The sequence below is a fragment of the Catharus ustulatus genome, chromosome 5, assembly GCF_009819885.2.
Source record: "Catharus ustulatus isolate bCatUst1 chromosome 5, bCatUst1.pri.v2, whole genome shotgun sequence".
Classification (NCBI taxonomy): Eukaryota; Metazoa; Chordata; class Aves; order Passeriformes; family Turdidae; genus Catharus; species Catharus ustulatus.
The window spans coordinates 33,359,787-33,373,151 of record NC_046225.1 but is presented as its reverse complement, the minus strand read 5'-3'; the positions used below and the strand labels follow the sequence as shown (position 1 = coordinate 33,373,151).

The 13,365-nt window shown below is 42.1% G+C and overlaps 1 protein-coding gene across 2 annotated transcripts in view; it reads left to right on the top strand.

The window, feature by feature from the left end:
• FSTL5 (follistatin like 5) overlaps positions 1–6,196 on the top strand; it is a 316,275-nt gene extending 310,079 nt beyond the window's left edge. For both annotated transcript variants that reach the window (XM_033060226.2, XM_033060225.2), the window contains one exon: positions 3,780–6,196. In XM_033060226.2, the coding sequence (XP_032916117.1) occupies positions 3,780–4,482 (703 nt within the window). In that variant the 3' untranslated portion in view covers positions 4,483–6,196. The remainder of the gene's footprint in view (positions 1–3,779) is intronic.
• The last annotated feature ends 7,169 nt before the right edge of the window (positions 6,197–13,365 follow it).

Genomic DNA, 13,365 nt, shown 5'->3' with positions numbered 1-13,365 from the left:
AATTTGTTTTGTGGTGGAAAATGGTAAAGAATTCATTTTGGTTTTTAAAAATATTACCTTTCTTTTTAAAAGATAACTTGTGTTTTTTCTCATGCGCAGGATAGAAATTAAAGTGCAACTTAAAACGTGCAGTCAAATTTTAAGTCTTTTTTGTGAATTAAATAAAGGTGCCATGAAATATGATTGACACATATATAGAATAAAATGTATCAAATATATTAAAATGTTAAATAACTGATTTTTTTTATAAGATAATTTATTACTGTGTTTAATACAGTTTCTGAAAATAACAGGCCAAATTTAAAAAAAAATGTTTATAAATTTAATCATGTAGATTATGATTGTTGTATTTTCAAAATCAAAGTAAGGATTTGGTGTATGTTTATGTATTTTGGAAAATTTCACTTGGATATAAATCTGTGGTTTAGTACCTATGCAAGTTAAAAACGACTCAGTGAGAGTCTTTTCTTTCACTATTAAAAAAAAGATTTCCTGATTTTTCCCATGACTATATATTGGTATGCTGAAAGAGAAAAACAATGTTTTCAAACCCAAGGTCACCAGTCTCAAACACAAAAAATGTGTTGTGAGTTTGCAACTGAAATTGAGATCAAAAGTAGTTAAAGTAAAAACTCTCTGCATTGTTTACTTTCATTAAAATAGATAAATAATATTATAGTAGCATAAAATTAGGTTATTCAGTACCTGTCATCACATTGACCTTAAAATCAGATATTTTCCCTTTATCTTCTTGCGAACACTTCTGTATAGTTCACTGATTTTTGCTTTACATTGTTATGTAAAAATATAATCAATAAGCTAGTTCTATTTTCCTTTTGTAACCATAGCTCGTGTGTCTAACATTGGTTATTAAACATGGAGATATGTGAAATGTCAGTGTTGTTACCTGTTTAACCTTTTCTATTACAAGATGATTCTGTACATAACACAGCATAAGTCTGTTTCTTATAGCTGAAAAATGCTTACTAATTTATAATGGAACCAGGAATCGATGATTTTATGGCTACCCAAAAAGATCAAGAAACAGATATTATGTGGCCAAAAACCCTAAAAATCAAATTCAGCTGATGATCCTAATCTTCTTCTATGACAGAGCAGTAGACCTCATGAATAGAAAAGTAACATTATCTTAAGTAAGTTATCCAGACATAACTTCCAAAAAATCTCACTTGCACATTTCTAACCATGATGATTGAATTCGTGTATGGTTGAATGATCAAAGACAAAAATGATTTAATAATCACCTCAAATTGTTATCATGGACAATCTGATTCAAACTGGCCCTTCTTTGGGCAGGATTTGGACCAAATGAAATCCTAAGGTCCCTAACAATCGGAATAATTCTTTAGTTCTGGGCTTTTATGATACTGAAACAGTATGCAAGGATTTTGGAAGGTGGGACTAAAATTTAAAGTGTTCTTACATCAATTCAGTAGAAAGTGCAAATTTAATTCACCCTATCTTATACTGAGGATCTGACTGAACCATGTACTGAAACATTTTTTGCCTGTTACTTTGGTGGTTCACTAATTAGTAAGTACACTGGCATTGCAAGTATAGTGTGAAAATTTTATGTTATTGTCAACTCAATTGTTGAAACATATCAAAAGGAAGTGAAAGGTATTTTTAGATTACATGTATCATCATGCAGTCTCATTATTAGGATCAAAGATTCAGAGGAAAATGCCAAGAAATGGGAGAAAAAAAAAAGCAGTTTGAGAAAAATGCTGTGAAATCTACTTAGATAAGTAAAGCTAATATTCTTTTACATGACTTCATAATATTTAGAGGTATCTTTTTTGCATATTTATGTAGTCAATTGATGGTGCAGTCAGAACATATACATTTCCATTAAAGAAGAGTGATATAGTTTATATCAAAAGGTTAAAATCGATCAGCTCTAGGATTTTAAAATGTAATTGTATTATTCATGTTCAGCGAAAGTTCCTGGAAGGTCCTGGAAGACCATAAAGGGTCATTTAAATTGTAAGAAATATGGTGTTTGGATAATTAGGAGGCATAAACCTAAATCCTTTTATGATATTCATTTCTCTTGAATTAAAGTAAGGAAGACTCAGATAATGATCTGAATAACAATGAGCACTGGGTTAAGCTGATGTTCCCAAGTAAGTCGAAGAGCTGTATCAACTGAATTCAAATATGTGGGATATGGTATCTATTGATAGTTAATCTTTTCCTCCTTCCTGGCTTTTGTAAAAGTTAAAAGTGAATAGATATTCTGAAAGTAATGGTTTACCTTTTTCCCTTATGTCAGTAGGAAGAAAGAGCTTTCCCATTACAGTAGTTTCACGAATACAAGCCGCACGGATTATAAGCCGCACCCCCGGTGCCTCGACAATGTTGCTGTCTTTGTCAATAGATAAGCCGCACCCCGAATATTAGCCGCACTTTCGTTCGTCGCGAGAATCCGTGCGCAGCTTTCACAAATTGGCCAATTAGTAACAGGATCGTGGCATAGCGGGCTTTACTGGCTCGGGGCGGGGCCAGGAAGGCTCGGCCCGCTCATGGTTGCCGACGGGGCCGGGTGGCCCAGCTCAGCGCCACGGCTCGGTGGGGCTGGCCGGCTGGTGCTGCCGCCGCCGCCGGGCTCGCTGGCCCCCCTCTCCCGTCAGCACCGCCTCGCTGCCGCGTTCGCTCGCCCGGCTGGCAGGGCTGCCGCCGCCGGGCTCGCCGCCCGCCCCGCTGCCGCTTTCGCTCGCCCTGCGCCGCGCCTCGCGAGCGCCGCGCCTCGCGAGCGCCGCGCCCGCCCCGCGGCGCCGGCGCTTCCGCGAGCGGCGGCGGTGCGTCGCTCGCGGCGGCGGCGCTTCGCGAGCGGCGGCGGCGCTTCCGCTCGCGGCGGCGGCGCTTCGCGAGCGGCGGCGGCGCTTCGCTCGCGGCGGCGGCGCATCCGCGAGCGGCGGCGGCGCTTCGCTCGCGGCGGCGGCGCTTCCGCGAGCGGCGGCGGCGCTTCGCTCGCGGCGGCGGCGCTTCGCGAGTGCCGCTTTCGCTCGCCCCGCCGGCAGGGCTGCCGCCGCCGCCACCAGGCTCGCCGGCCGCCCCCTCCCGTCTGCACCGCCGCCGCGTTTCCTCGCCCTGGCCGGCACTGCAGGCCCCCGCACCGCCGGGCTCCCCCACGCTGCTGGCCCCGATTATGCTGGGCTTCCCCCGCTGCCAGGCAGCCCCACCCGCCGGCCTTCCTGCTTCTGCCATGCTCCCCTGCACTGCTAGCCCCAGTTCTCCCGGGCTCCCCCGCCCTGCTGGCCCAGGCTCTGCCGCCCTCCCTGCCCCGCCCTGCTGGCTCAGGCTCTGCCGCCCGCCCCCACACTGCTGGCCCCGCCTCTGCCAGGCTTTCCCACCTCTGCCGGGGCCGGCCAGGCTCCAGCTTGGCTTGGGGCTGCCGCGGGCTCTCACTTCCATGTTGGCAGCTTTTAGAATTTTGTTAATAGATTAGCCGCCCCGGAATATTAGCCGCACTTCCGGGTTTCCACCAAAATTTTGGTCAAATTGGTGCGGCTTGTATTCGTGAAATTACTGTAATCAGATAAATGGGTTTTAGGTATTTTTTAATATATTCTAAATTACAAGAACACTAAAAATAAAATATTATAAATGCTTAATATCTGAAACATCTGAAGCTGAGATAGATAGCAATATACCACTGTGCATATAAACTCATCTCCTTTACTCATGGTGTTTTTCCCCATCCGTGTATAATGCACACAGTAGCTCTGACTGTGGTTTTGTGCTTTTGCTTTTAGGTTTGGATATATTCTTCATAAGGATGATCCCATGCTGCAGAAAATTGATCTAGAAACTATGTCGTACGTCAAGACAATTAGTTTAAAGGATTATAATTGCATTCCTGAGTCACTGGCTTATACACATCTTGGAGGATATCTTTTTATCAGCTGTAAGCCTGACACCACCGGGGCTGTCCTACCACAGCTGATAGTGGATAGCGTTACTGATTCTGTGATCGGATACAATGGCGACGTGACGGGCACGCCACATATCTCTCCAGATGGACACTACCTTCTCAGCATTGATGATGCAAAAGGCCTCATGAGGATCCAGTCCATAACAGTGAGAGGAGAAATACAGGATGCATTTGACATTCACACTAATTTGCACATATCTGATGTAGCTTTTCAGTCATCCTTTACTGAAGCTCATCAATACAATGTCTACTGCAGCTCCAGCACACAAACTGATGTTCTCTTCATGGAGCTCTCCTCTGGCAAGGTGAAGATGGTGAAGAGTCTTAAGGAGCCCATCAAGACAGGCGAATGGCCTTGGAACAGTAAGAACCGTCTTATAAAAGACAGTGGCCTTTTTGGTCAGTATCTCATGACCCCTTCCAAGGAATCTCTGTTTATCCTGGATGGACGGCTCAATAAGTTAAATTGTGAAATCACCGAAGTTGAGAAAGGCAACACAGTAATTTGGGTTAGAGAAGCATAAGAATCTGTGTTAGATATTTACTGAGATAATAGTTTTACAGTACATTGCACTTAAATTTCACCATTCTTCAAATTTACACAATTTTAAATTGTTAGGCTCTTCTATACCTGTTATTTCTTTGACATGTACATAATTTGAATCAACTTCCACATAAAAGTGACTAAAATGATGGCTATTTGATAATGATACTCCTTATTAATTATCAACAGATTGTGCTGTTTGAAATAACTAAATATTGAAATTGATGATAAGTATAATAAATTACTGTTAAAAAAGAAGAAAAAAAACCATCAAAAAAGCTTCAGGAAATTTAATATGATACTTTGCATTTGTAAATGGAAGACTTAAATATCATTCAAATTTTATTTTTCTTTGCTTCAGACACAAATCAAGAGCTGTAGTACAACAACCTTTGACTCCTTAAGCTGAAATGTTATGTCCTGCTCAGTCCATTGTTAAATCTTTTTGTGCCTTGAAGCGAAAGTCTCACAAGAAAGACAAGCATAGAAATTATAAAATTTATTCCCACTGTGGCTACAGGTTTGGAAAGAAAGTTTTGCTATCAAATTCTAGGTGTCAAGTTGTGCAACATACATGGACAGGAAAATAAAAAGAAAAATTATATTTGCAGTGTTTTCTCATCACTGCATTTTGGAGTTTATTTTTATGGTGTCTTAGTTAGGAAATCTGCTCACAGAAGCTTAACCGTTTTTTAGAAAAAAATATATGTTAGGTTTTTCAACTATCACAAAGTGGCATCAGCAAAGTTTCAAGTCTACTGAAGAGAAATATTGCACATCCTTTCAGGATTTACCACATTCTAAAAACTCAACATTACAAAGCTTCACTTATGTCATTGAGGAAACTGTTAATTAAACATAAAGAAAATGCATTTTAAGAAAATGGGAATGCAAAGAACTCAAGTCTACAACCAGTAGATAATATTTTTGCTTATTTGTTGTACCATTGATTACTATTTGTTAAACCATTTGGTTAGCTCAACAGGTTTTCTAGTCCTTGCATCCAACTGGATTAGTGCAAAACCGAAAAACTAAACAAAAACAAAACAACAAAAAAACCAACAAAAACTGTATTTTTTATAGTTTGTTTACTTAGTATTCTAATATAACATGGTTAAACATGTAAATGGGAAAAATAAGACTCCCAGAAGTAGAATAAAAAGTTGATAGAAAACCAGCAGTAAACATCTATCCAGACTCAGAGCAATGACTTAGAAGTTTGAAAGTATTTTTATTTTTATTATGATTTTGCTAAAGAGTGCTTATAAGCTCCTAAACTGACCTCCATATACTGAAGGCAATCAGAAAAAAGTATCTTTTTTTAAACCAAGTTTTACTGCAATTTAGATTGTGTAAAATTGCTTCAAAATCTGGAATTTTCTAGCATTGTAATCTTGTGTGCATTGACCATTCTGCCCTGTGTGGTACAGTAGATCTCTCTTTAGCTTGAGCAAGCCTCCTGGTAAGTAGCTTTAACTGAGATAAACATTTGCTTACATTTCTAGCTGCTGAATCTATTTTTGTTTTTAAGAACTTTTCTCCATTGTGAACAAATAATAATCATGTTAACTGTCTGTTACTCAATTGCAGTAGTCTGTCTCATGCAGTTTTTGTTCTGTAATTTATACCATGTGAATGTTCTATATGTAGAAAATGCTTGACAAAAGGAGAATAAACCCCATAAATTTTAAACAGTCCTGATTTTGGTGAATCATCCAATCAGCTACACTGAGCTGGCAAGTAAAACTGACTATTCAAAAGCACCTACTATTTTTAATAGATGTAGGAAAATAGATGCATTTATATATATGCAAAATTCTATGTGGTGGGGAAAGAAAATTTTTAGAAAAACGTAAGTAACTGAAAAAGTTTCCTTTGACTGCTACAAAGGAAAGCTCATCTTATAGCACAAGCTCACCTATTAGCACATCTAAAGCACAAGCACAGGCTGAGTGGAGAATGGATTGAGGCAAGCCTTGGGGAGAAAGACTTGGGAGTGATAGTGGATGAAAAGTTTAATATGACTCAGCAGTATGAGCTTGCAACCCAGAAATCCAACTGCATCCTGGTCTGCATCGAGAGAGACATGACTAGCAGGTTGAGTGATGTGGTTATTATTATTTCTCTTGAATAATTCTGCTTCTCTTTTCACAGTATTGTCCAGACTGTGTGTGTAAATAATGATCACAACTTCTTACTGGGTTTTTTTCAGTGGAGTTAAACAAATATTGCATCACCATGGTTGCTTTCATAGCTCTGATAGTTGAAGTTCAGCTTTCTCAAATACAGATGGCCTGGCTGAAAGCTTTAATCTGAATGAGGGGAAGAGCTGGGAACTGTTTCCATTTTTTTGCTAGCAGCTCTATGAGGAAAGCTGATGTAAGGGGGCTTTTTCATCCCAGAGGCAATATCTCCAGGGAGGCCTAATAGCAGCCTGCCAGTACCCATGAGAGGTTATAAAAGAGACAGGGTTAGATTCTTCACAGCTGTTCATAGCAGAAGGACAAGACTGCAGCATAAATTAAATCAAGAGTTTCAGGCTGAATATAAAGAAAAGCTCTGATGACAGTCAGGCATGGGAACTGGTTGCTTAGAGAGACTATGCAGTCTCCATCCTGGGTGTTTTTTAACACCTGTCTGGATTATGCCCATCTGACCTCTAGTGGAACGGGCTGTGACTAGCAGAGTCCTGGACTAGAGATCTGCTGAGGGCCCATCAAACCACAGTTGTCTTGTGATTCACAACTTGGGGATGGAAACTTAATTTGTTTTAACTGTTTCAGTTTCTGATTGAGTTTAATGTAAAACCTTCAAGTGTTACTGTTTGCCTAAGTATGGCCTAAGCAAAACTCAAAAAACAGAATGTTTTGTCACTTGAAAACCTTAGCTTGGAACATCTCACTTTAGATCAAGGATATTCTCATTTGAAGTCTGGAACATATTTCTTGGATTCCAGGAAATCTTAAGATGATTACAGAATTTGCACAGGATGAATTATGCAGAGGTAAGTGCTTCTTTTGATGTATCTGAAAAATAGCTATGGCAGAGGGAAGGAGGACTTGAGAAAACCGTTGTAGATAAGATGTGTCCTAATGTGAACACAGCCACTTAAGTTTATCCTTAGTATCAGATTTTCTAGTAAATCTTTTCTAGTAATTTGTAGTATGGTTCAGTAGTGGAATAAAATGATCTGTTAACTTACTAATCAATTTGAGATAGGAGATCTCATTTCATAACTATAGTCATATCTTCAAAAGAAACACTGTAACACAGACAAAGTCCTGTTCAGCTCTCATCAGTTTTTCTTTTACATTTTGGTCTTCATCTGAAGCAGTTCCTAAAGAAACCTACTGAAAACTTTAAGGTTAGCAACTAAAATATAGAACACATAAGAATTCAAAAAAAGACATACTTAAGCATTATTTAGCTGTAATGACTCTTAAGTGTGAATTAAATTTTTAGTGAATACTGTTATTAAATGAGGCATAACTTTGTATCTAATAATCCTAATTTCAGCCAAATTCAGAAAGTGACAAGACATGAGATATGAGCTGAGAGAGAGGAAAAAGTCATTCTGTACATGCACACACTAATTAGAGAGATGTGAGATGGAGCCCAGCAGTTGAGAATCTTTGCACTTGCACCACACTGACACTACTTCACTGTGACCAGTCTCCCCAAAACAGAGGAAGACTTGGAGGAGAAGGGCAAAAATAATGAACTCAGGGAAGAATGTCAAGAATGATCAATTATTGTAAAGAAAACCGCATTTTTAGCGGGACTGAAAAGTAAACTTTGGCTTAGATACACAACTGTTCCAGTGAATCATCAGGTCGTATAGACAGCTTTCACTGAGATAATTAGTGGAGACTACAGTAATTTCATGACCATAAGGTTCACCGGACTATAAGGCGCACCTCCGGGAGTTGGCAAATTTTGCAACTTTGTACATTATATAAAGTGCACTGGACTATAAGATGCACTTTTTTTGCCGCGACGATCTGTGCCGCGCGCAACAAAAATAACGGAAACCCGTGATCGTGGAGTTTACTGGTAGGTGCTCAATTTGCAAACATTTATCACAGATTGGTGTAGCCTTTAAATGCAGCCCCAAGCACCCTCCCCATGCACGGGGCCTGGCACTCCCGCCCGCCCCCGGCTGGCAAGGCGAGGCAGGGCTTGGGGCGGCCGCAGCTCGGGGCAACCATGGCTCACACCTCGGGGTTGCTGCGGTTCAGGGTGGCTCAGGGCCACCACAGCTCACGGTGGTTCGGGGCGGCTTGGAGCCGCCCGCGGCTCAGGACCGTCCACGGCTCAGGCTGGCACGGCACTGCCCGCTCCCTCTCTCCCCGTGCGGCTGCTGCTGGCCAGGGGCTGCCTGCTCCCGCCCCCCCTCACAACTTGGTGCTCCCGTGGCACCGCCCCCCCTCGCATCTTGGCTCACAGCTCGCACTTCTTTTTTGCAGCGAGGAGCTGCGCTGAGTGCAACAAAGTAACGAATTACTGGCAGCTACTCAATTTTCAAACATTTTTCACAGATTGGCGTAGCCTTTAAATGCAGCCCCAGGCACCCTCCCCATGTGCGGGCCCCTGCACTCTTGCCTGTCCCTGGCGCTGACTGGCGAAGCGGGGCTCAGGGCTACTGTGGCTTGCTCCCTCCCTCCCTGCGCCGCCTCGGCGCTCCAGCAGCCCCTTGCAGCTCCGGGAGCCCTGCACTACCCCAGGACTCTGGGTGACCCATGCTGCACCGGGAGCCCCGCGCCCCCCAGGGCTTTTGCCCCGTGCTGGCGCAGCCCCGATGTCAGCCGGCTTGCGCCGCACCGGCTCTGACCTGATGGTGCCGGCTTTCCCCTCTCACCCGGGCTGTGCCGCCAGGCTTTTCCCCCCACGCCTGGGCTGCTCCACCACCTCCAGCTTTCCCCCCATGCCGGCGCTGCCTTGATGCCGCCGGGCTCACCCCGGCCCAGCACTGGCCTGATACCGCCGCCGGGCAGGCTCTGCTCTGCTCGGGACTGTTGAGGGCTTGCACTTCCGGGTTGGCAAATTTCGCAACTTTGTACATTATATAAGGCACACCGGACTATAACGCGCACTTCCGGGTTTGGGGGAAAATTTTAGTCAAAAGGGTGCGCCTTATAGTAGTGAAATTACTGTACTCTTCTGAGCTAGCCAGAGCAGCATGGAGGGTGAAAGTGTATGTGTGGCTCAACCTAAGGTTAAGTTTGAAAACTCGCCAGCTACTAAAATGAACTTTGAACAGAGTAATGGGCTTGACCTGGTTCATCCCTTGTACTCCTTTCTGGTGACTCAACCCACCCAGCAGCATGATGATGAGAATACAGGGACTGGTAATGGGAACCATATTTGCATGGTGATTCAACTGCATATTGCAATAGCTACATTGTGCTTCTGGTATAGTTTCAGTGTACTGCTGTAAAACTCAACAAAATCAAAATGCCATGAAACAACTATTATGTAAAGTAAATTTGGTATTAAACTTTAAATCCTCCTAATGTGGAACCTCTAAAATAACCCAGAGAGTGATGAACTCCTACCTCCACACACTATCAGTCCATTTTAGGTAATACTGCAATTTAAAAAAAAATAGAAATCAACACTTACAGTGTTTCATGGTATTACAATAATAATTCAATTTTGAAGAAATGGGTGAAATTCTACTTATGCTGATGTTAGGAGCATTTCATTTTATAGTCAGTGAGTACCACATTATGCGGAGCACAGTAATGGCAACAAATGGTGATTTATTTCCTTGTTATATTGAGGAAGGAAGAAATCTGACAGGTCAGTAACCTGAGAGTTAAGAGATAATCATCTAAGATATGTTTACATTCCTTAGCACAGGTAATTCCACTTTCAGATTGTTCAAGGGGGTTTTTGTTGGGGTGTTTTGTTTGGATTTAAATGATTGTTGATTGGGTTTTTTGTTGGTTTTTTTTGGGGGAGGGGGGACATAGGTGGTTTTTCTTTTGTTTAAATAATAAGATATTTTCAGAGAAAGTGCTAACAAGACTATGTATCAAAAATCTATTGACACAACTGATAAAATTTCATAAACAGGAGTTAAAAATACATATTTCACTTGAATCTATCCTGCCTGACTCCTCTGAATGGGTTAAATGCCCTATTGGTGTGCCACTACTTTAAAAATTATTTTATACTGTCTTCAGTGAGCTATCTTTCACAAAGTATGACAAATTCAGTTACTGATAAAAGACTGAAAAATACTGAAATTACTTTTATTCTATTTAGAACTAATGCATGAAAGATTGCTTCTTTTAGCTTATGAATATTAAACTTGTCATTATTTTAATTTAATAGATGAAAAAAAAACTTTCTATTATTAATCATGATGTTAATACTCATATTTTTAATCTTCTCAAGATGTGTGTCTTTACAAAAGGATGGACAATAGTTCTCTCAATTTACAATGCTTCTTATATTTTTCTCTAGTAATGAAAACTTAGGTATATACTTTCCTTTTAATTGTCATTAAACCTATGGCAAAAAATAATTTACCTGGTAATATTTTTCAGTACTCCCTTTGTATAAGATTCAAGAAAAAGCAAAGTACAATTTGCCGTACCCCAGTAACTTCCTGGAATCTTCCACAAGAAGATTCCCTCTCCCCCGTAACCCCATCTCAGTACACCTGTGCTAAATCATTGCTAACGCTGAAACCAATATTGTGAAGAAGTAGAAGCAACAGTGTAAGGGAAAATTATTGCATAGAAAAGGAGGGAAGAGGAGCTAAGTCTCCAAGTTATGGTGAAATTACTTTTTAAGTGTCCCAATTAAAATTGTAAATAAATATCCATTTTCTCTATGTTGACTGTAAAGATTGAGTAAGGAGATACACTTGTAAAATGTGCTTGGATGCTCTTTCCAAAAAACCTTTCCCTATATACTTTGAGAGCAGAATGACATAATTTAATGATGTTCAGGCTGGACCTCCACATCTTCTCCTCCACTATTGGTGGCTCCTGGGTCCTTTGAATTTCCAGTTAAGTGAACATCTGGGTTGGTATTCCTACTGTCTTAGAGCTATAGAATCATAGAATCAGTAAGGTTGGAAAAGACCTTCCAGATCGAGTCCAAATTTTGAATGATATCTCAAGAAGACCATAGTCCTCAGTGCCCTGTTCAGTTGTTTCTTGAACACTTATGGGAATAGAGTCCATCACTTCCATGAGCAGCCCATTCCAATGTTTAACTTCTCTCATTGAAGAAATCTTTCCTAATGTCCAGCCTGAGCCTCCCGGCACAATTTGAGGCTGTTTCCTCTTGTCCTCTCGCTGGCTGTCTGGGAAAAGAGGTTGGCCCCCACTTGGCTACACTTTCAGGCAGTTGGAGAGAGTGATAAGGGTACCCCTGAACCTCCTTTTTTTCCAGATTTAACAATCCCAGCTCCCTCAACTGCTCCTTCTAGAATTTGGTCTCTAAAAGCCCCAGTGCTTGACATGATCTAGCACCTCAGTCTTTCTTGAAGTGAGGGGCCAGGAGCTGGAAACGTTGTTCAAGGTGAGGCCTCACCAGGTCTAAGTACAGAGAGACAATAATTTCCCTGGTCCTACCGGCATTGATATATTGACATTTTACTGTGTAAGCTTAAATGCAACATTTAACTATGGGAGTGAGCCTCTTTCCCACAAGATTAGAATGACCTTTGGAGTTGTATTTGATGCTCACATCAATTTTGGCGAAAATTATTAATAATTTTCATCTTAAATCATATTACATTTTGACAAAATATTGCTTTTACTTTACCTGTTTTGCTAAATTCTCTTTACCTTGGATGACCTTGATGTTTCAGTCTTGTGACAAAGAGAGGTTTTCCAACTTCTGAACCCAAATAGAACACGTTTCATTCACTTGGCTGAAGAGAGGTGTTTGCCTAATTTTTCTGCATCTCTTTGTTACTCTGTAGGAGAATGGGTATCATTGTAGAAGTACAGTAAATTCACGAATACAAGCCGCACTGAGTATAAGCTGCATCTCTGGGTGTTGGCAAATATTTCGTTCTTTGTCCATAAATAAGCCATACCTGAATATAAACCGCTCTGTCGTTCGCAGCGAGGACCCGCATGCAACAAAGTTGCCAAATACTAACAGAACCACGGCATGGCGGGGGGTTTACTGGCTCAACTAAGGCTGTGCAGGCTTGGCCCGCTAGGGGCTGCTGATGGGGCCAGGTGGCCCAGCTCAGTGGTGCCGCTCAGGGCTGGCTGCCGCCTCTGGGTTCGCTCGCCCCGGCCCCGCTTCTGCCGCGGCACCGGCCGGGCACGGAGCACCCCCCACTCCCACCACGGCGGCAGAGGGCGGGGGCACAGCCCCCCACCTCCTCCCCGAGTTGCCACAATGGCGGCGCGGGGTCCCCCCGTCTCTCCCCCGGGCTGCGGCAGAGGAGGGAAGAAGAGAGCTCTCCTGCCTCTATCCCCACCCCCCGTGCTGCCTGCAGGGAGCCAGGGCAACAGAGTAACAATTTGTAACAATCTCGAAATGCCGGGGTTTACTGGCAGGTGCTTGGCTCGGCACTCTGGCTAGCACGTCTGGGGTTGTAAATGTCAGAAAATTATTCACATATTAGCCGCCCCCGAGTATTAGCCGCACTTCCAGGTTTCCACCAAAATTTTTGTCAAATTGCTGTGGCTTGTATTCGTGAAATTACTGTAGTCTTTGTACCCTCTAGCTGCAGCCCTTTGTGTGTACTAAGAAGGAGAGCTGTGAAAGAGGTATCACCACATCATTCAAGATCTGTGTAGGACACAAAAGACAGAAGCTCTATAGTACTTTTATAGTGCTTTTATAGTACTCTATAGTATCTTATGTTAACCTCCTGCTATTT